At 59.8% G+C, this 21928-nt stretch overlaps 1 protein-coding gene across 2 annotated transcripts in view; it reads left to right on the top strand.

Annotated features, from left to right (window-relative positions):
- DNAH10 (dynein axonemal heavy chain 10) overlaps positions 1-21928 on the top strand; it is a 130539-nt gene that overhangs the window by 27209 nt on the left and 81402 nt on the right. For both annotated transcript variants that reach the window (XM_070066094.1, XM_070066093.1), the window contains exons 13-28: positions 469-645; positions 2162-2287; positions 3280-3455; positions 3811-3962; positions 6612-6776; positions 7115-7322; positions 9969-10125; positions 11075-11551; positions 11655-11813; positions 13109-13225; positions 13309-13411; positions 14779-14957; positions 16051-16262; positions 17384-17537; positions 18807-19040; positions 21706-21828. In XM_070066094.1, the coding sequence (XP_069922195.1) occupies positions 469-645; positions 2162-2287; positions 3280-3455; positions 3811-3962; positions 6612-6776; positions 7115-7322; positions 9969-10125; positions 11075-11551; positions 11655-11813; positions 13109-13225; positions 13309-13411; positions 14779-14957; positions 16051-16262; positions 17384-17537; positions 18807-19040; positions 21706-21828 (2919 nt within the window). The remainder of the gene's footprint in view (positions 1-468; positions 646-2161; positions 2288-3279; positions 3456-3810; positions 3963-6611; positions 6777-7114; positions 7323-9968; positions 10126-11074; positions 11552-11654; positions 11814-13108; positions 13226-13308; positions 13412-14778; positions 14958-16050; positions 16263-17383; positions 17538-18806; positions 19041-21705; positions 21829-21928) is intronic.

Below are 21928 nucleotides of genomic sequence, written 5' to 3'. Positions count from 1 at the left end.
TGTTTTTACTCCTTGAGATCATTGGGTGTTAGAATTCGTATTTTTAAGATTTATTTATTTGAAAGGCAGAGTTACAAGATAGAGAGAGAGAGGTCTTCCATCTGCTGGTTCACTCCCCAAATGGCCACAGTGGCCAAAGCTGGGCCAGACTGAAGCCAGGAGCCAGGGGCTTCTTCTAGGTCTCCCACGCGGGTGCAGGGGCCCAAGCACGTGGACCATCTTCTGCTGCTTTTCTCAGGCTATTATCAGGGAGCTGGACTGGAAGTGGAGCAGCCGGGACTCGAACCGGCGCCCATGTGGGATGCTGATGTGGCAGGCAGTGGCTTTACCCGCTATGCCACAGTGCTGGCCCCAGGATATTTCTTGACATTCCGGTTTTTGTTTCATTATAGACTCAAATCCCCAGTGTTCCTTGGCTGACGAGGTAGTGTCTGTGGCTCGTGCAGAACACCTGTGGTTGCTTTTCAGATCGACATAGTGAATAAGATCTTCGTGCAGAACCTGGAGAACCCTCCGCTGTACAAGAACCACCCGCCGGTCGCAGGCGCCATTTACTGGGAGCGCTCCCTGTTCTACCGGATCAAGCACACCATCCTCAGATTTCAGGAGGTGGAGGAGATACTGGACAGTGAGCGGGGACAGGAAGTAGGTCTCCTTGGCACGTCCTGAGTCTATGGGGGCTGGGGGCACCTGACGCCATCCGAGAGAACAGTGGATCTCGGTAGTGTCACAGGAAGTAGGTCTCTTTGGCATGTCCTGAGCCTACGGGGGCTGGGGGCAGCTGATGCCATCTGAGAGAACTGTGGATCTCGGTGGCGTCACCTTCCAGAAGCCATGGACAGAAGCGGCTTGGTTTCAAACCCATGCCTGCTCCTTAGGGGGATCCTCCTGTGTACCCCAATTTAGGATCCCCCCCTTTTAAAAAGATTTATTTATTTATTTGAAAGAGTTACACACAGAAGGAGAGGCAGAGAGAGAGGTCTTCCATCTGCTGGTTCACTCCTCAATTGGCCACAATGGCCAGAGCTGTGCTGATCCGAAGCCAGGAACCAGGTGCTTCCTCCGGGTCTTCCCTTGTGGGTGCAGGGGCCCGAGGACTTGGGCCATCTTCTACTGCTTTCCCAAGCCATAGCAGAGAGCTGGATCAGAAGTGAAGCAGCCAGGACTCAAACCGGCGCCCACCTGGGATGCCAGCACTGCAGACGGCAGTCTCACCTGCTACGCCACAGCGCCAGCCCCAGGACACCACCCCCCTTCTTTTAAAAAAAATATTTATTTGAAAGGCAGGTGACAGAGAGGGGGAGACAGAGATATCTTCCATCTGCTGGTTGCAATGGCTGGGGCTGGGCCAGGCTGGAGCCAGGAGCTGGAACCACCCAGCTCTCCCACATGGGTGCAGGGGCCCAAGAAGCTGGATTATCTTCCACTGCCTTCCCAGGCCATTAGCAGGGGGCTGGAGCAGAAGCAGAGCGGCAGGGATTTAACTGGAGCCCACGTGGTGCCGCTGTCGCAGGTGGTGGCTTAACCCACTGTGCTGCAGCGCCAGCCCAGGGCCCATCTGTGAAACTACCTTTGTGGTCTTTCTGTTTGGCATTGTCAGGTAGTGGTGACCTGGGCTTCTCCTTGTACTTGGTCTTCAGTCTCTTTGGAGCCTGCCACTTGCTTGTGATACTGTTCCTTCCCACAATTTGTATGACCAAGAGCAGGGATTAGAAGACCTTATCCTTAGTGACCCAAGTAATAACTATTTTGGACATTTAGGGAGGGGGGTGGGGAACTGCACCATCTCTGGGCAACTGGTCGACCTCACAGTGTAAGACCCTGGTTTCCCAACAGTCTCTTCATGTGCAAGTGTGGCTGTGGCCTGTGAACCCAGACACTGTGGCATGAAGTGGGGTCTCCCACGTGGGTCCATGTGCTGCTGCTTTTCCAGGCCATAGCAGGGAGCTGGATGGGAAGCGGAGCAGCCAGGATTTGAACCAGTGCCCACGGGGGATGCTGGTGTCACAGGCAGTGGCTTTACCCGCTGCGCCACAGCGCCGGCCCCTCCTCCACGAGCCTTCAGCAGTGCACTTGATTCATGAGTTTGTGCAGTGCAGGTGGAGAGGTGGGGGACGCTGCCCCGCAGGCTGAGCTGACGGTTGCCTGGAATGGTCGGTAGGTGAAGCAGAAGTACCTGGAGGTGGGGAAGACGATGAAGGACTACGAGGACCGGAAGTACCTGCAGTGGAGGGAGATGACGGAGCAGACGCTGCCCGCGCTCATGAAGAGGAGCCTGCTCACCAAGGTGCCGCCCCCAGGCCTCGGCCCCGGGCCCCAGCGGCGGGCGGCCCGGCACCTGCATCACTGCCTGTGGTGTGGGGAGCTGCCGTGGACGGGTGTTTCCAGGATCAAAGGCCGAGCAGGGCAAGGGTTGGGCGGGGAGAAGAGGGGCTGGGGCAGCGCGTGCATCTGGGGCATGACCAGGGGATTGGAGCTCTCTTTGCCCCTGGCATTAAAAAAAAAAAAAAGGCACAGTGCCGGCCTGTACCTCCCAGGGGCCTGCATGTACCTCCCAGGGGCCTGCATGTAGCTCCCAGGGGCCGGCCTGTACCTCCCAGGGGCCGGCCTGTACCTCCCAGGGGCCTTCATGTACCTCCCAGGGGCCGGCCTGTACCTCCCAGGGGCCTGCATGTGGCTCCCAGGGGCCGGCCTGTACCTCCCAGGGGCCTGCATGTGGCTCCCAGGGGCCTGCGTGTACCTCCCAGGGGCCTGCATGTAGCTCCCAGGGGCCTGCATGTAGCTCCCACAGTCCTCTCGTTCTCCTTAAGTCTCCAGTTACCCAGGGTACCAGACGCCAGGTGGCTCCTGTGTAAGGAGCTGTGCTGTGCTGTTCAGGCTGAATGGCAGGAAGGGAGCTCTGTGCCTGTTCCCTACAGACTTACATTTTTCTGAGTATTTCTCATGGGTGGTTGAATCCGTGATGTGGACCCCTGGATGGGGAGGATGACTGTGCCCCCGCTGTCAGGAGGAAAGACCTGGGCATGGCAGTTTTGGGTTTTTGGTCCCTGAAATTCTGCCCAAATATGGTGGCTGTTGCCCCATCCCCCACCCAGTCCTGCCAGACCTGCCCGCATCTCCTAGCATCTCCCAGCTTTCCACTGTCGGCGCTGGGATCCCGTGTGTCTAGGCTCATGCCGGCCGGCTCCCCAGCCGCCTTCACCTCTGCAGAGGTCACGTGGCCCCGGTGGCTTCTGTGCCCCCACCTCATGTGCTGAACCTGAACTATCTGTCCCACAGTCCTCCACCGCCCCGGACGAGGCCTCGGCGGCCCCCGAGAGGGGCACTGTGTTCATCATCAATTTCGCTCCTGCTCTGAAAGAGATCATTCATGAAGCCAAGTACCTGGAGCAGCTGGGGTTCATTGTCCCCGAGCTGGCAAGGAACGTGGCTCTGCAGGAGGACAAATTCCTAAGGTGAGAGGCTGCTGCCGTGTCCCCAGGGACCCCGCCCCACCTGGGACCCTGCCCCACCCTGGCCCCGGCTTCCATCTCTGTGGACTCTGTAATTCAAACCAGCAAGTGTTGAAGGTGTGGACTCACTCATCCACCCAGAAGCCACAATGAGGCGCCTTGTACACTGCCAGTAACAAACAGGAAGTCGCGAGCAGGGTGGTGGCGTCCCCAGTGCCTGTGGCTCTCTTGGTCGGAGCTATAGGTCCCAGGCCCGGTTGCCCTGTGGGTTTGGCTGCTGAGTGTCTGGCGGGCTTCACTGGGAGCCGCTGGGGTGGAGGTGGGTGGTGACGCAGGTGCGCCCCCTTCTCCCCCGCAGGTACACGCACGGGATCCAGCAGATGCTGGACCACTACCACGCGCTCATCGGCACGCTGAACGAGGCCGAGACCGTGCTGCTGGACGACCACTCTCAGGAGCTGATCAGGGTGTTCCGGTCCGGGTACAAGCGGCTGAACTGGAACTCGCTCGGTACCGTGACAGACCTCCTCACGCCCCATAGCCTCGGGGGGCACACATTCTTGCAGGCTGTTGTGGAATCATCGTTTACCTGTGTTTACAGATCCGGCTGATACGGTTTTTCAAAAGGATTTATTTATTTTGAAAGGGAGAGTTACGTGTGAGAAGGAGAGAGAGAGAGAGAGAGAGAGAGAGAGAGAGAGGTCTTCCATCCACTGGTTCACTCCCCGAATGACTGCAATGGCCAGGCTGAAGCCAGAGCCTAGAGCTCCCCCTGAGTCTCCCACATGGCTGTCAGGGGCCTAAGTATTTAGTACTTAGTCCATCACCTGCTGTATTCTCAGGCATGCTAGCAGGGAGCTGGACTGGGAACAGCAGCTGGGACTCGAGCCGGTGCCCTGACATGGGAGGCTGGCATTGTCAGTAGTGACTTAACCCTCTGTGCCACAAAGCTGGCACCTATTTTCTTACTTAAAAAGTTTAAAATTTTAGGGGCTGGCACTGTGGCGCAGTGGTTAACGCCCTGGCCTAAAGCGCTGGCATCCCATATGGGCGCCGGTTCTAGTCCCAGATGCTCCTCTTCCAATCCAGCTCTTTGTTACAGCCTGGGAAAGCAGTAGAAGATGGCCCAAGTCCTTGGGCTCCTGCACCCATGTGGGAGACCCAGAAGAAGCTTCTGGCTCCTGGCTTTGGATTGGCACAGCTCCGGCCATTGCAGCCATCTGGAGAGTGAACCATCGGATGGAAGACCTCTCTCTGCCTCTCCTCTCTCTGTATAACTCTGACTTTCAAATCAATAAATCTTTAAAAAAAAAAAGTTTAAAATTTTGAGGCCAGCACTGTGGCTTAGTGGGCTAAGCCTCTGCCTGTGGCACTGGCATCCCATATGGGTGCTGGTTCTTGTCCTGGCTGCCCCTCTTCCAATCCAGCTCTATGCTATGGCCTGGGAAGGCAGTAAAAGATGGCCCAACTGCTTGGGCCCCTGCACCTGCGTGGGAGACCTGGCAGAAGCTCCTGGCTCTGGATCAGCCCAGTTCTGACTATTGTGGCCATTTGAGGAGTGAACTAGTGGATGGAATACTTTTTTTTTTTTTTTTTTTGACAGGCAGAGTTAGAAAGTGAGAGAGAGAGAGAGAGACAGAGAGAAAGGTCTTCCTTCCGTTGGTTCACCCCCCAAATGGCTGCTATGGCTGGCACACTGCGGCTGGTGTGCCACGCTGATCCGAAGCCAGGAGCCAGGTGCTTCCCCTGGTCTCCCATGCGGGTGCAGGGCCCAAGCACTTGGGCCATCCTCCACTGCCTTCCCAGGCCACAGCAGAGAGCTGGCCTGGAAGAGGAGCAACCGGGACAGAACCAGGTGCCCCAACCGGGACTAGAACCTGGGGTGCCAATGCTGCAGGCGGAGGATTAGCCTAGTGAGCCACGGCGCCGGCCGGATGGAAGACTTTTGTCTCTCTTTCTCTCTCTGTAATTCTACTTCTCAGATAAATAAAATCTTTTAATAAAAGGTTAAAGATTATATTTAGAGAGCGAGTGCTTCCATCTGCTGGTTCACTCCCCAAATGCCCGCAGTAGTCAGGGCCGAGCCAGGCCAGGCCACGACCAGGAGCTCTTATCTGGACTGCTCATGTAGGTGGCAGGAACCCAACTACTTGAACCATCCCCTGCTGCCTCCCCCAGTCTGCATTAGCAGGAAGCTGGGGTCAGGAGCCAGAGGGGAGTCTCAAACCCAGGCACTCTGACGTCGGGCACAGGTGTCTTAACTGGCATCTTTTTTATTTTAGAAAAAGATATTTTTATTTATTTGAAAGAGTTAGAGAAGAGAGATCTTCCATCTGCTGGCTGATACCCCGGATGGCCACAATGGCCAGGGCTGGGTCAGGCTGAAGCCAGGAGCCAGGAGCTTCGTCCGAGTCTCCCACATGGGTGCAGGGGCCCAGACAGTTGGGCCATCCTCTGTTGCTTTTCCCAGGCCGTCAGCAGGGAGCTGGGTGGGAAGTGGAGCAGCCGGGACAGGAACCTGGTGCCCGTATGAGATGCCGGCGCCACAGGCACCACCTTTACCCAGCCCCTTGCCTGCCATCGGAACTGCTGCGTTTTCCGTGGGATCGTTGGCACTGCTGCTGCCGAACTCTGAGTTCCTCGCACATCCCCTCTCCCGGGCCCCGGCTGGGGAAGCGGCTGGTGGACGTCTCCTGCCGCCCGTGCCGCGTCTCTGTGCACTGGGCGGGACCTCCCGCTCAGCACACGTTTTGGCTTGTGGTGAGGTCCTGTCCCCCCGGATTCCCATTTTGGTGTCAAGCTGAGCAGTATTGCCTACACCTACCTCTCACAGACTCCCCCTCCCCCCGGAAAATGCCAGTTTCATGTTTTCCAGTTTAGTCTGTGGTCAGTTTTGAGATTTTTGGACAAAGTGCGAGACTGGTGGCCATTCCTCGCTGTGGGGGTGTCGTCCCCAGGCTTGCTGTCTCCCTGGCAGGCCGCGGGCAGTGTAGATGGAGCACCCGGAGTGTTACCCCCGCACACTGCCACCATGCCTGTGGCACAGTTGGAAAGGAAGCAGCTCGACAGGGGCTTGACTGGGGCCCAGGGCCCCTGCGGGGCTGTGGGCAGCGCCGGGGAGACGCAGCGGAAGCCCGGCCCCTGCCTGTGTCCCTGCAGGAATCGCCGACTACATCACCCGGTGCCGCCAGGCCATCGGGAAGTTCGAGTCCCTCGTGCACCAGATCCACAAGAACGCGGACGACATCTCCTCCAGGCTCACGCTCATCGAGTCCATCAATCTTTTCAAGTACCCGGTGCCCAAGGGCGAGGAGGACATCCCAGGTGGGTGTGGCTGCCCGGGCCTGCGTGGGGAGAAGGCGGGCGTCCTCCTGGCTGCCACGGTGCCGCTGTCCTATCCCACGCCCGAGGGTCAGAAAGAGTTCTTCTGTGTGGTGGTCGTGTTGTGGGTACCCAGGCAGTCACACGGGTTTCCTGAAGCAGCGAGGCGTGGTCGAGAGGCAAAGCTGCCCAGGATCCGAGGCCACCGTCCGTGCGTGGAATACCTGGGCGGGCATCCCTGTGCACACGCCAGGCCCTGACCACTGGGGTGGGGGTGGGCTCGTCCTCTGCTTTCGGGGTCAAGGTCGGGGGCTGATGTCTGGACGTGACCTTCTCCGCAGGTGTGAAGGAGTTCTTTGAGCACATCGAGCGGGAGCGGGCCAAGGACGTGGAGCACATGGTGAGGTGGTACCTGGCCATCGGGCCGCTGCTGACCAAGGTCGAGGGGCTGGTGGTCCACACCAACACAGGCAAGGCCCCCAAGCTGGCCGCCTACTACGAGTACTGGGAGAGCAAGATCTACGAGGCGCTCACGAAGCTCGTGCTCAGGTGGGGCCCTCTGCCCGCCGTGTCCTGGCCGCCGGCCTTGGGCGCACGCTCTCGGGAGGCCCTGGGGTCCCCGGACACGGCCACCAGGGAGCTCGGCCCCACCTCTACCTCGGCCGTCTGGAAGCCGCGTGTGTCTGTGCTCGCCTGGTGGTGGGGAGTTGCTGTCACTCGGTATTTGCCGGAGCCCCAGAGGGCACCACGCTCACACCGCCTGAGTGGCCCTGCCCCCTTCCTGCTGGTCTGGAGCGACCCCTGGAGAGCGTGCTCGTCACGTGTGTGTCGTGTGCCAGCTTCACACCAGGCAGCCCGCGTGCCCCCCTCCCGGCCTGGAAGACCAGCGGCTGGGCCGAGCAGCCGGACTTGGTCACAGCGGTGGCCCCTGAGCTGTGCCGGGGCACAGGCTGGCAGCTTAGGGGTGACCTGAGAAATCAGCCTTTGAAATCCATCACCACGGCGCTTTTTTTTTTTTTAAGATTTTTTTTTTTTTATTTGAAAGGCAGAGTTATAGAGAGGCAGAGAGAGAGAAAGAGAGAGGGGTCTTCCATCTGCTGGTTTACTCCCCAGATAGCTGCAACAGCTGGAGCTGGGCTGATCTGAAGCCAGGAGCCAGGAGTTTCTTCCAGGTCTCCCATATGGGTGCAGGGGCCCAAGCACTTGGGGCCATCTTCTACTGCTTAATCAGGCCATAGCAGGGAGCTGGATCAGAAAAGGAGCAGCTGGGATTAGAACTGGCGCCCATATGGGATGCCGGCACTGCAGGTGGCGGCTTTACCTGCTATGCCACAGTGCCGGCCCCCACCACTGCTCTTATGCTCAGAGCATCCAGGGTGGCCTTCATGTCACCACCCAGGGACTTCTCCCGTGGCTTCAGCCTCCTGAGAAAGTATTTTTCTTTAGTTCTCTCTCATTTTTGAGAGCGACGGGAATTGGGAGTGTTTCCAGTGGGGGGGTGTGGGGTGGGATCACAGGTTTCAGGCAAGTCCCTCTGGCTGTGCTGGGGGTCACGGGGTCGGGGCAGGGGAAGGGGCAGCAGGTCTGGGGGTCATGGGGTCGGGGCGGGGGAAGGGGGCAGCAGGTCTGGGGGTCACGGGGTCGGGGCAGGGGAAGGGGCAGCAGGTCTGGGGGTCACGGGGTCAGGATGGGGAAGGGGCAGCAGGTCTGGGGGTCACGGGGTCGGGGCAGGGGAAGGGGGCAGCAGGTCTGGGGGTCATGGGGTCGGGGCAGGGGAAGGGGCAGCAGGTCTGGGGGTCATGGGGTCGGGGCGGGGGAAGGGGGCAGCAGGTCTGGGGGTCACGGGGTCAGGATGGGGAAGGGGCAGCAGGTCTGGGGGTCACGGGGTCGGGGCAGGGGAAGGGGCAGCAGGTCTGGGGGTCATGGGGTCGGGGCGGGGGAAGGGGGCAGCAGGTCTGGGGGTCATGGGGTCGGGGCGGGGGAAGGGGGCAGCAGGTCTGGGGGTCACGGGGTCGGGACGGGGGAAGGGGCAGCAGGTCTGGGGGTCACGGGGTCAGGATGGGGAAGGGGCAGCAGGTCTGGGGGTCACGGGGTCGGGGCAGGGGAAGGGGGCAGCAGGTCTGGGGGTCACGGGGTCGGGGCAGGGGAAGGGGGCAGCAGGTCTGGGGGTCACAGGGTCAGGGCGGGGGAAGGGGCAGCAGGTCTGGGGGTCACGGGGTCGGGGCAGGAAAGGGGGCAGCAGGTCTGGGGGTCACGGGGTCAGGGCAGGGAAGGGGGCAGCAGGTCTGGGGGTCACGGGGTTGGGGCGGGAAAGGGGGCAGCAGGTCTGGGGGTCACGGGGTCGGGACGGGGAAGGGGGGGCAGCAGGTCTGGGGGTCACAGGGTCAGGACGGGAAAGAGGGCAGCAGGTCTGGGGGTCACAGGGTCGGGACGGGGAAGGGGGGGCAGCAGGTCTGGGGGTCACAGGGTCAGGACGGGAAAGAGGGCAGCAGGTCTGGGGGTCGTGGGGTCGGGGCAGGGGAAGGGGCAGCAGGTCTGGGGGTCACGGGGTCAGGACGGGGAAGGGGGCAGCAGGTCTGGGGGTCATGGGGTCGGGGCAGGGGAAGGGGGCAGCAGGTCTGGGGGTCACGGGGTCAGGACGGGGAAGGGGGGGCAGCATGTCTGGGGGTCATGGGGTCGGGGCGGGGAAGGGGGCAGAAGATCTGGGGGTCACGGGGTCGGGGTGGGAAAGGGGGCAGCAGGTCTGGGGGTCACGGGGTCAGGACGGGGAAGGGGCAGCAGGTCTGGGGGTCACGGGGTCGGGACGGGGAAGGGGGCAGCAGGTCTGGGGGTCACGGGGTCGGGGCAGGGAAGGGGGCAGCAGGTCTGGGGGTCACGGGGTCGGGGCTCCAGCCAGGGAGGACAGAGCGGCTGACAGGACGAGTGTTTGTCCTCCCGAGCCAGAGTTGAGCGGCTTTTGGGTCATCGTTTTTACTCATTCCCCAGCCGATAGGTGGTCGAGGTCCCCAGAGTGGAAATGCACTGCTTGACTAAGTTTGGGACACACACCCCGGAGCACATGGCCCCGTGCGTCGGATACCGCCGCCTCTGGCTGGCAGCCTTCCACCTGCGGCCGCGGCACTGCCCCACGTTGGGGTCTGCCGCAGGTCCTCCGGCTCCCGCGAGGTCCGGGTCGTTCTTGTCTGCCTCCCCCAGGAATCTGCAGTCCTTCAATTCTCTGATCCTTGGGAATGTCCCCCTGTTCCAAACGGAGACCATCCTGACCGCCCCCGAGATCATCCTGCACCCCAATGCCAACGAGATCGACAAGATGTGTGTGCACTGCGTGCGGAGCTGCATGGAGATGACCAAGGTGGGGGCGCTGCTCCTCGGGGCGGGGGCCCGGGGCCGCCGGGTCCTGTGTCTGCCCGCTGCCCCCTGCACGGGTCTGAAACCACGAGCGGCCCAAAGCTTGACCCGGCCCCTTTCCGTCGGCCTCTGCTTGATCGTGACCAGTCCCGTGGCTTCTGAAGAAAAAATTTTTATTTTGCTTATCTAAAAGGTAGAGGGACAGAGGGAGATGAGGGAGAGAGACAGACATGCACACGGAATCGCTGACTCACCCCCCGAATAGCTGCCACAGCCAGGAGCCTCCCACGTGGGTGCTGGGGCCCAAGCACTCGGGCTGTCCTCCCCCACTTTCCCAGGTGCCTTAGCAGGGGGCTGGATTGGAAGCGGAGCGGCTGGGACTGGAACCCGACATCCGATACAGGGTGCTGGTGTTGCAGGTGGTGGCTTGCCCTGCTGTGCCACCGTGCCGGCCCCTCCTGTGGCTTTTTATCACAGGGACGACCCCAGCTCTGAGCTGTCTGTCACTCACGTTTTTCTACACCTCTGCCAACTTGCTGTCTCCCCTGGGACGTTGGACTCGGCAGGTCCAAGATGGAATCCTTCACGTCCTGCCTTGCGACCCGGTCCTGCCCTTCGGGGCGCCTGGGCTCTCAGTTCTCAGCGTGGCAGGCTGGCTCCAGTGCCTGCACTTGGTGGTTGCAGGATTTCAAGAGAGGGTGACAGCTGCAGGCCTTCTCGGGCCAGGGGCTCAGCACTTGCTTCCTGCCACATTGGTCAGGTCCAGTCCCGAGGCCAGCTTGGGCCGGGGAGTAAAAGTCCGTCTGTTGACGGGGGGGACCAAGGACTGGGGTCAGCTTTGCAGTCCGGCACGATGTCTTAGCAATTCAGCGATTTTCCAGCACTCGGGAGACTTAGCGATTGAGTGACAGAGGGGTGGACGCAGGCCCCCCACCCCGTCTTTGCTTTTCCAGCATTTTGTGCGATGGATGAACGGCAGCTGCATCGAGTGCCTTCCGCAGAAGGGCGAGGAGGAAGAAGTGGTCGTCATAAGCTTCTACAGCGACGTCTCCCAGAACCCGCAGATAATCGAGCAGGCGGTCATGATCCCCCAGAACGTGCACAGGCTCCTGGTCAACCTCATGAAGTACCTGCAGAAGTGGAAGCGGTACCGGCCGCTCTGGAAGCTGGACAAGGCCATCGTGATGGAGAAGTTTGCGGCCAGGAAGCCAGCCTGCGTGCTGTACGACGAGAAGCTGCAGTTCTACTCCAAGATCGCCTCCGAGGTCATGCGCCACCCCCTGACCAAGGACGAGCACTGCGTCAGGCTGCAGCTGGGGCCCCTGGCCAGCACCGTGCAGGAGAACGCCAAGTCCTGGGTCATCTCCCTCGGCCGGCTCCTCAACGACTCGGCCCGAGAGGAGCTGCACAGCCTGCACGAGGAGATGGAGGTACCCGGGCGCCGGGCGCGGCAGCACCGGGGCGTCTGGCCGAGGAGGCGGCCTGGCTGAGTTTTCTCTGTCCCTTTTGTGTCCTTTGAACTTCGCCTTCCAGCACTTGGCCAAAAACCTGAAGAAGAGCCCCAACACTCTGGAAGACCTCAAGTTTGTGCTCGCCACAATTGCCGAAATCAGAAGCAAGTCCTTGGTCATGGAGCTGAGATACAGGGACGTGCAGGAGCGGTACCGGACCATGGCCATGTACAACATCCTGGTGAGTCGGCGCCAGGGCGTGGGCGGCCAAGGCCCCCACTGGGGGCGCTGCTCAGGCGTGCGGCCGCCTGTAACAGGACATGCGTGTGTGGCGACCCCGCAGTCACAGTGACAAGAGCTCAGGTTGCTTCCCGATGTGCGTGTTTGAGTGGTATTTTTGTAGAGCAGTCGGTACCTGCACAAATTCTACTTCCCCTTTTCTTTCCCTCCTCCTCCTCCTCCTCCAGTCTTGTCTTCCCTTCTTCCTCCTCCTCTTCTCCAACCTCTTGTTCTTTTTTTTTTTTTTTAATGAAAGATTTATTTACTTATTGGAAGGCAGAGTTGTAGACAGAGGAGAGAGATGCGAGATGACAAAGGAAACTGGCAGATGATCCAGCCGGCCCGTCCTTGTTTTTATTGACATGGATTGCAAGGAGCTCAGAGTCCACAGCTGGGTTTGGGGTGGGGGTGGGGTTTTGTATCCTGCACGGTTGTCTGATGGGAGGTCTTCAGCTTTCAAGCCAGGCCGCTGCTCCCTCACCACGAGGCCTCTAGGGGTGCTGGAGTTTGAAGCAGCTCAGCAACTTGAGTGCTGACACGTAAATTCTATGCAGCTCTAGATTGATAGTCTTTGTTTCTCCTTGGTCAATGAGAGAGAGAGAGAGAGAGGGAGGGAGAGAGGAGAGAGAGATCATCCATATGCCGGTTCACTTCCCCAATGCCTACAATAGCCAGGTCTGGGCCAGGCTGAAACCAGGAGCCGGGAACTCCATCCTGGTTGCCCACGTGGGCCGCAGGGCCCCAAGCACTTGGGCGTCTTCCACGGCCGTCCTGGTGTGTGTTAGAAAGAAAAAATAACTGTGCTCCATCCGGGTGTCCCACATGGGTGGCAGGGGCCCAAGTGCTCGAGCCGTCTTCCGTTGCTTTTCCAGGCACATTGGCAAGAAACCGGATCAGAAGTGGAGTAGCCGGGGGCTTGAACAGGTGCCTCGCTGCACCACAGCGCCAGCCTGCAAAACTGACCTATTCTAATCCGATTAAGTTGATCTGAAGCTGGGCTTCGGTTTAAGCAGGGCTTTCTGGGTCATCTCTTTATCTCTAAAATTCATTTTATAAAAAAATTAAAACTTTTTATTATTTTAATTATAAAATGCAATATTAACATTTCAGGTAGCTTTTTTTTCTTTAAGTGGGTTCGAACGACCTAGGCTGTGTTGTGGAAGGCAAAGTCCTTCAGACGCAGGGCAGAACGCTGACCAGAAGCGTCGTTTCTGGGCTGGTGGTGACGGGTTGTTCGCTCTACCGTTTGGAACCTAGCCGACCGAGGCAGAGCGGGAGCTCGTGGAGAGGCTGGAGAGCACGTGGCTGAATCTGTTCACCGATTCCGAGAACGTGGAGCACGCGCTTGGGGGCATAAAGAGAACCTTCACGGAGGTACCTTCCCCGCGTAGCCCCTGGGCGGGCCGAGCGTGGCTGAGCCGTGCGTGGCTGGGCCGACACCCCCGTGTCGTTGTCAGATTACTCGCGGCGAAATCATGAACTACAGACACCAGATAGAGCAGTTTGCCAAGAGTTTTTACAGCGAAGGCCCCGGGTCTGTTGGTGAGGACCTTGATAAAGGTAGGAATGGCACCGTCGATTTTATGGGGCTGTTGGATGATGTATGTTCTTTTTTTTTTCTTTTCAAGATTTATTTTATTTATATGAAAGGCAGAGTTACAGGGTGGGGCAGGAGAGAGAGAGAAGGGTGTCGCTCTTTAATCTGCCGGTCCACTCCGCAGATGGCCACAATGGCCAGGGCTGGGCCAGGCTGAAGCCAGGAGCCTGGAACTCGGTTTGGGTCTCCCATGTGGGTGCAGGGGCCCAGGTACTCGGCCCTGCTTCCGATGCTTTCCCAGGCACATCTGCAGGGATCTGGATGAGAAGTGGAGCAGCCAGGACTCAAGTCGGTACCCACATGGGATGCGGGCGGCACAGGCGGTGTCTTAACCCACTGCGCCCCGTCCTGGCCCCAGACAAGGTTTCGCTGCAGGGGTTTATGGGAAGTGGCCATTGAGACATGGCTTAAGTGTCTTTCTTCCTTAACTGCTGTTTCCGTGGACGATTTTGGAGGTTGCATCTGTGGACCTGCTGTGTGGAGGCACCGAGACAGGTGCGGTGGGCGGGGCTGCTCAGAGGTCCACCCCTGTCCCTGTCCTGCTTCCTGCCCACCTCACTCCGCACACACTCACGTTCATTCCTGGGCTTGGACCCTGGCCACTTCCTGTTTGCCCTGCCCTTCAAATAACAGAAGAAAAGGGTGACAAGAAAAACACTGAGAATCTTCTAGACAAAGCTCCGCAAATACCACGAGACTGGAGCAAGTTCAAGGCTGCCAGGGACACGGAAGAAACGGGCGGGGTGGGGGCGGGTGTTTGGTGCCTGAGACCCAGATTGAGTTCTGGGCTCCCGGCTTCAGCCTGGTGCAGCCCTGGCTGTCGGGGTCATTTAGGGAGTGAACCAGTGGGAGGGAAATCTCTTTGTCTACGTGTGTGTCTGTCTGCCTTTCTCTGTGCCTTTCAAGTAAAAAAAAAGGGGGGGGGACCAATTGCGTCCCTTTAGGGATACTGCAAAGGAAGGCATTTGGGTGGCGACTGTGGGCGGGGATGGCGTGAGGGGGTGGCCGTGGGGACTGGGAGCAGCAGTGTGCATGGGACATCGTCGCTGCCCTGGAGGTCTCCAGGGGCAGCAAGGCTGGGGACGCAGACCACCGCGAGGGCCAGAGCGCGTCCCCTTAACGTAAGCTCCGTTCTCGACCGCTCTGGGGGTGAGAATCGACAGGCCCTCCCCTGCCAGCTGCAGGTGCGATCGGTGCTTTGGCTTTGGCTGCGATGCAGTCAGTGCTTCTGCGTGTGGCTGCAGGGACAGTGCACGCGCACCGCTGGTCCTCTGTCCCCCAGCCTTGTAGGCCTTCAGGTCTGGTGAGTCACCGTCCCTGTGTTCTCCAGGAGTGGAGCTCCTGGGCAGCTTCGAGAGAGAGCTGGCCAAGCACGAGAGGAGCCGCCAGCAGCTGGCCAACGCGGAGAAGCTGTTCGACCTCCCCATCACCATGTACCCGGAGCTGCTCAAGGTGCAGAAGGAGATGAGCGGCCTGCGGATGATTTACGACCTCTACGAGTCCCTGAAGGTGAATGCGGGAGCAGCAGGCAGCCTTGAAGGGCTGGGGGCGGGCTGCAGTTGTTGCTGGTGGGCCTCAGGCTCCCCCCCCCACCCGGGGTGTTGGAAAGTTCTGGAGCTAGGGAGTGGTGACAGCTGCCCAGCACCGAAAAGTGCCGGACGGCAAGGAATTGCCCGTCTCAAGACGGTGAAGGGTTAATCCTGTGTGGCACGCGTGCAGTCCCCACAACTGGGCAAATAAGGTGTGTGAACCGGGAACAGCGTGGCGTCTAGGGCTCTCTTTAGTTCTGTGTTCCCGGTGCTAATTCCCACCGCTCATTCATTCATTCATTCATTCACTGGGAGAGTGACTTAGTGCGTTGCAGGCCCCTGCCATGCTGGCCAGAGCTGGGGTGGGGGTGGGGGGCACTGAGCCTGCGCTTGCCTCTGTCCTCCCCCCACCAGCGTCTGTGAAGAGCCAGGGACTGTGTCACTCGGGGGGTGGGGGTAGGAGGCTGTAGGGGACGGGGAGGGGGCTGTTCCATTCTTCCGCCAGCAGCCGTGCCCGGATCCCTCCCACCCGCCCACGGCACTCAGACCCCAGCACGGGTTTCAGAGACTGGAACACCTGTGCTTGTCTGCGGCTCAGAGAGAGGTCTGCCCAGGGCTCCAGGTGTAGAAGTGACCGCCAGTCACCAGTGTGCAGCCATCTCCTGGGGCCGCCCCCATACATTGCCACGTGGGTGGAGCGCCCCCCCCCCCCCCCCGGCGCGCGGGTGTGGTTGGTGGCCGGGTCAGCCATTGCCCAGCCACTGTGACCAGGGAGGAGCGGCACCTGTCCCGGCGTCTGAACGAGGAGCCCAGCAGCTCCTCTGTCTGTCCCCACCCCTCACTTAGGTCTAGAAGGGGAATGTGTGTTTCTGGAGTGGGCCCTGCAGACCCTTCTGGAAGGGCTCACAGAAGCTGGTGTGGTTTGGTTCAAGGTCCAGGTCCCGGAGCTAGAGTGTTTTGGCACTTCCGGGCGTGGCCGGGCATCTGGACCTGGCTGTCGCTGTCCCGCAGCCCCCGTGCCCCCCAGGCGGCCTTGCCGACTGAGCCGCCCCCCCCCCCCCCCGCCTCTCCAGGTCGCCAAGGAGGAGTGGTCGCAGGCGCTCTGGGTCAACCTGAACGTCCAGATCCTGCAGGAGGGCATCGACGGCTTCTTCAAGGCGCTCAGGAAGCTGCCGCGGTCGGTGCGCGGCCTGTCCGTGGCCTTCCACCTGGAGGCCAAGATGAAGGCCTTCAAGGACTCCATCCCTCTGCTGCTGGACCTGAAGCACGAGGCGCTGAGAGACAGGTGTGAGCTCACCGCCATGGCCCGCGTGTGTGTGCGAGCTCCCCGCTGTGGCCCGCGTGGGTGTGCGTGTGTGTGTGCACATGTGCGTGTGTGTGTGTGTGTGTGAGCTCCCCGCTGCAGCCCGTGTGGTTGTGTGTGTGTGTGTGTGCTCCCCGCTGCGGCCCGTGTGCATGTATGCGTGTGCGTGTGCGTGTGTGCGTGTGTGGGGGAACGTGCCCCTCGCTCATCGCCTCTGCTTAGATGCATGGCCGAGGCTTGGGCAGCTCCTTGGGGTGGGGGCAGTGATGACGTGGGAGACCGTGCTCCTGCACCCCGGCTGCCACTGCCCGCGGGGAGGGGGTCTTTTTTGGAAACTCGCAAGGAAAACAGAAGAACGGCAAGGGGCCCACGCAGGCCCCATCCACAGAGGGACGCTCACGTGAGGTCAGTTCAGGTGTTTCCTGGAAGGCAGGGCTGTGACGCACACTCACCGTGGAACAAGAAATGTTTGAAGTTTGTGCCTGTTTTTTTCATAAGACACGTTTTTCATGAACTTCTTGAGGACCCAACTCATGTAATTTACAAATTTCTAGCAGATACATGAAAAGAATAAAAAAACATTTTTTTAAAAGAGTTACTTATTTGAAAAGCCGAGTTTTATAGACAGAGGAAGAGACAGAGAGAGATTTTCCACTCACTGGTTCACTCGCCAAATGGCCATTAGAGCCGCGGCTGAGCCAGGCTGAAGCCAGGGGCCAGGAGCTTCTTCAGGTCTCCCATACGGGTGCAGGGGCCCAGGGACTTGGGGCATCTTCCGCTGCTTTCCCAGGCACTTTGACAGGGAGCTGGATCAGAAGTGGAGCAGCTGTGATGTGAACCGGCGTCCACGTGGGGCTGCCGGCACCGCAGGCGGTGGCTTTATCCGCTGTGCCTCAGCGCCGGCCCCGCACTGGTGCGCTTCCCTGTCCGGCCGTGCAGCGGTGCGAGGGCGGTGTCTTGCAGGATGGCGTGTCCTGGGCTCCCCTCTGGCAGCCTGGGCGCGTGAGCTGGCGGTGTCCTCGTATCTCAGAACTCGGCTGCGTCACGGGGGTTTGCCTGGCGGGGTTTGTCCCCTCTGTAAAGGGGGGCCCGACTCCCCGCAGGCACTGGAAGGAGCTCATGGAGAAGACGGGCGTGTTTTTTGAGATGACGGAGACGTTCACCTTGGAAAACATGTTCGCCATGGAGCTGCACAGGCACGCGGACGTCCTGGGGGAGATCGTCACGGCCGCCGTCAAGGAGGTGGCCATCGAGAAGGTGCGCCGGCGGGGCGGGGGCAGGGGCGGACGGGCTTTGTTCGGAGGCGAGGCGCGTGTGCCCGGTGTGCGTTGAGTTTGAGGGACGAGGAGCTGCCGTTGCCGCTGCCTCAGGCACACTTCCGGTCTTTGCTAATGATGGCTTCGTTTGCTACGGAAGTGGTGGGTGGTCCTGGCCCAGAGCAGCAGGAATGAACAAATCACGAGTAATCCGGCCTCCTGAAGATACCTGTGGTTATGTGTTAGCACATGTTCTTCCCTGTTTTAAAGTGTGCGCACACGTGTAAGTGCACATGCATGTGTACAGATAGTACACACACGTGCACAAGCCCACATGGTATACACATAGGCACACGTCCATGTACCTGCACACACATACGTGCACATACCCATGGACATGTATGCATATGCACACACACATGGACACAGGCATGCACATGCATGCATACACGTGCATAGACCCATGCATATGCGTGCACATCACACACATGCACACATGGCTCACATGTGCACACACTCAAGGGCATGTATGCACATGCACACACGCACATTTCTTTATGTCCATAAACATATGGGTGTGAACCCATGCACATCACACACATGCACACATGGCTCACATGTGCACACACTCATGGGCATGCATGCACACGCACACACACATTTCTTTATGTCCATAAATGTATGGGTGTGAACACATGCACATCACACACATGCACACATGGCTCACATGTGCACACACTCATGGGCATGTATGCACATGCACACACGCACATTTCTTTATGTCCATAAACATATGGGTGTGAACACATGCACATCACACACATGCACACATGGCTCACATGTGCACACACTCATGGGCATGCATGCACACGCACACACACATTTCTTTATGTCCATAAACGTATGGGTGTGAACACATGCACATCACACACATGCACACATGGCTCACATGTGCACACACTCAAGGGCATGCATGCACACGCACACACACATTTCTTTATGTCCATAAACATATGGGTGTGAACACATGCACATCACACACACATGCACACATGGTACACACATGCCTGTATGCACACTGCAAACACGGTCCTGGGACCAAATAAACGAGGACACGTGTGTAGCATGCTTACCTGGAGCCCGGCAGATGCTGAGTAACCGAGGCCAGGTGGCCGTGCCGGAGCGCCTGCCCCAGAACGCAGAGCGGCTGTGGGAGTGGCTGCGCTGGGGTCCCCGAGCGGGCCTGATCGTCCTGTCTGTCCCCGGGCAGGCCGTGAAGGAAATCCTCGACACGTGGGAAAACATGAAGTTCACGGTGGTCAAGTACTACAAGGGCACGCAGGAGCGCGGCTACGTGCTGGGGTCGGTGGAGGAGATCGTGCAGAGCCTGGACGACAACACCGTGAACCTGCAGAGCATCTCGGGGAGCAGATTCGTGGGCCCCTTCCTGCAGGCCGTGCACAAGTGGGAGAAGAGCCTCTCACTCATCGGCGAGGTCATCGAGGTGAGAGGCAGCGCGGGCGCAGCTTGGCCCGCACGCACTGTGCCGGAGCGGCTCCGTTCCCGCGTTCTCTTCTGGGGGAGCAGATGGGTGACCGAGGTGGTTTTATTTTATTTATTTATTTTTTTAATTGCAATGACTGCTGTGGGCCTGTCCTGCGAGGCCCACGCACTGTTGGCATGGGTGGGGCAATGGCGTTCTCGACAGGAAGTGCTGGAGACAAGTGCTGGTAAACGTGTCCCTTTATTAACGAGCAAGCACACCTTTTGAAGGGCAGGTGGAGGGGGCGTCGCTAGTTCAGGGCAACACTGATTGCACAGGAGAGAGCCGACACTGGCGCCGCGAGCTTCTCCATCAGATGGCGGGTCACGGAGCCTACGGAGCCCTCCTGAGGGGCCTGGCCACACCCGGGAGCGCTTTCCCTGATCTCTTCAGCAGGAGGCAGGGTCAGGGAGGTGGGCCTGGGGCTCCTGCCACCCGCCAGCAGTCAGGTTAGCCGCCTGCATGGGCTGGGCAGACGGGCGCCCACCAGGCGCAGGGTCACCCCAGACTACATTTGGTTAGTATTTTTTATTTCAGAAAGTCCCATTGCTTCTTTCTCACACATCCCTGCTCTTGTTTGGTGCTGTTCTGTTCTTGTCGCAAGGATGCTTTTGTCTCCTTTAAAATCACACTGAGAATTGTGAACATTCACTGTAGTTTCTTCTCTCTGATTCTCTCTACTTTATACTTCTGAGGTCAGAATCCGCCCCCTCCTTTGCGTCTGCTGTCTCTGGCTTGTGTGACGTTGGCTTTTGAGGTTCACCTCACGTACATTTTCTTCTGCTTGCCTCGTGTTGTCATCCGCTGTTGCAGTCTGCAACCTGGCCTGCCACACGGGGCTGCGCCGGACAAGCTCTTACCGTATTGGGTGGTTTGGGGCTCTCCTCACTGGTGGACAAGGCGAGTCCAGCCACCTGGGAGCAGCCCAGGCGCCTTCACCACCTTTGTGTGGCTGTCTCTCCCCCGCACAGGCCACAGGCAAGCACCTTGCTCCCGGGCACAGCTTGAGCTTGGGCTGGGCGTCGGGCCCAGGCCGGGCCTCCCAGCATGCCGGGCTCTCCGTGGTGATGCTGGTGTGCTGGTGAGGTCCTGTTTATCAGCGGAAGCTCTTAGCAGACGTGGCGCTGTTTGTCTTCCTGCTCAGTTGAGAAGGCTTTTTTACCCGTGTGAAATGTACTCGCCATAGACTGCAGCCAGGCTCAGGTGCCCCGTTCGGTGGTATTCGGCACACTCACACTGGGTGACCACCGTCTCTGTCCTGTTCCAGAATCTGAATCCACGGATCAGAAGGAGACCCGGTTCCCCGGCAAGCACCAGTCTGTTCCTTCTCTGTGCATTTGCCACGGGTGGAGCCGCCGACGCGTGGTCCCTTCTGTCTGGCGCCCGTTAGCACAGTGCTTCCAGGGCCCCTCCCTGCTGCCATTGTCCGTGGCGCCGTGAGATCCCGCGGGACGGGTGGCACGTGTCTCATTGGTCCCGTCATCGGTTGGTGGCAGGCGGGTGCCACCTTTGGCTGCTGTCGCCTCCGTGTCCAGCTGCTTGTTGGAGTCCCTGTTTTGGGTTCTGCCGCGTGCATCCCTCAGGCTGGGGTTGCTGAGCGGAGGGAACGCGGCGTGGGTTTTGCGTGGGCTTCCACCCAGCCTGTCTATGATTGCCACGGATCCCGGGCTCCCGGCGGGCTCATCCCTGTGCTGGGCTGGAAGGAGCCGTGGGTGTCGCCACACGTGGGCAGGCGCCTGCAGCAGTCTTCCACGTCTCCCACTCCCTGCCCACAGGGGACGCGTTCTGGGCTTCCCACGGCCGCCCAAAGCCGTGGAGAGAGCCGACCCCGCTGTGTGCTGTGTTTCTTCCTGTGCACACATAGAACTGTGGTGGATGTTAACTTCTTTCTTTTAAAAAAAAAACACATTTATTTATTTATTTGAGAGGCAGAGTTAGAGACAGGGAGAGAGAGAGAGAGAGAGAGAGAGAGAGAGAGAGGGAGAGAGAGGTCTCCCAGATGGCCACAATAGCCAGAGCTGGGCTGATCCGAAGCCAGGAGCCAGGCTCTTCTTCCTGGTCTCCCACGTGGGTGCAGGAGCCCAAGGACTTGGGGCATCGTGGGGTGCTTTCCCAGGTGCATTAGCAAGAAGCTGGATTGGAAAAGGAGCAGCTGGGACTCAAACCAGCCCTGGGGATGCCGGTGCTGCGGGTGGTAGCCTAGCGCCGGCCCGCTGTGCTCTCTCAGCACCTCGTTGCCCTGTACCCTCGTGGGCGTGGGTGAGCGTGGACACCTGAGCCCAAGGAGAGCAGCGCCGTGGATACATGGGGACAACGGTGTACTTGGCACAGAGGGGTCGGTCAGGCGACCCCTGGAAAGCCCTGGCCCGCGTGGAGCTGAGCGCGTGCCAGCGCTGGGATTTTGCCATACGGCCCTGGTGTCCGTGGTGCACCTGCTGGTGCCCGTCCACACGGCCCCGGTGTGGGTGCTGCCCCCGCTGGTGCCCGTCCACACGGCCCCGGTGTGGGTGCTGCCCCCGCTGGTGCCCGTCCACACGGCCCCGGTGTGGGTGCTGCCCCCGCTGGTGCCCGTCCACACGGCCCCGGTGTGGTGCTGCACCCGCTGATGCCCGTCCGTCCCCTGCAGGTCTGGATGTCGGTTCAGAGGAAGTGGATGTACCTGGAGAGCATCTTCATCGGCGGAGACATCCGGTCTCAGCTCCCGGACGAGGCCAAGAAGTTCGACAACATCGACAGGGTGTTTAGAAGGGCAAGTGCCGGGCGCCTGCGTGGTGGGGCGGGGTGGGGGCCTGCGCGGTGGGGCGGGGTGGGGGTGGGGCCTACTCTGCACTCACATGCTACACATGCTC

This window comes from Oryctolagus cuniculus, chromosome 21, assembly GCF_964237555.1.
Source record: "Oryctolagus cuniculus chromosome 21, mOryCun1.1, whole genome shotgun sequence".
Lineage (NCBI taxonomy): Eukaryota > Metazoa > Chordata > Mammalia > Lagomorpha > Leporidae > Oryctolagus > Oryctolagus cuniculus.
This window is presented reverse-complemented; position numbering and strand designations above follow the sequence as displayed.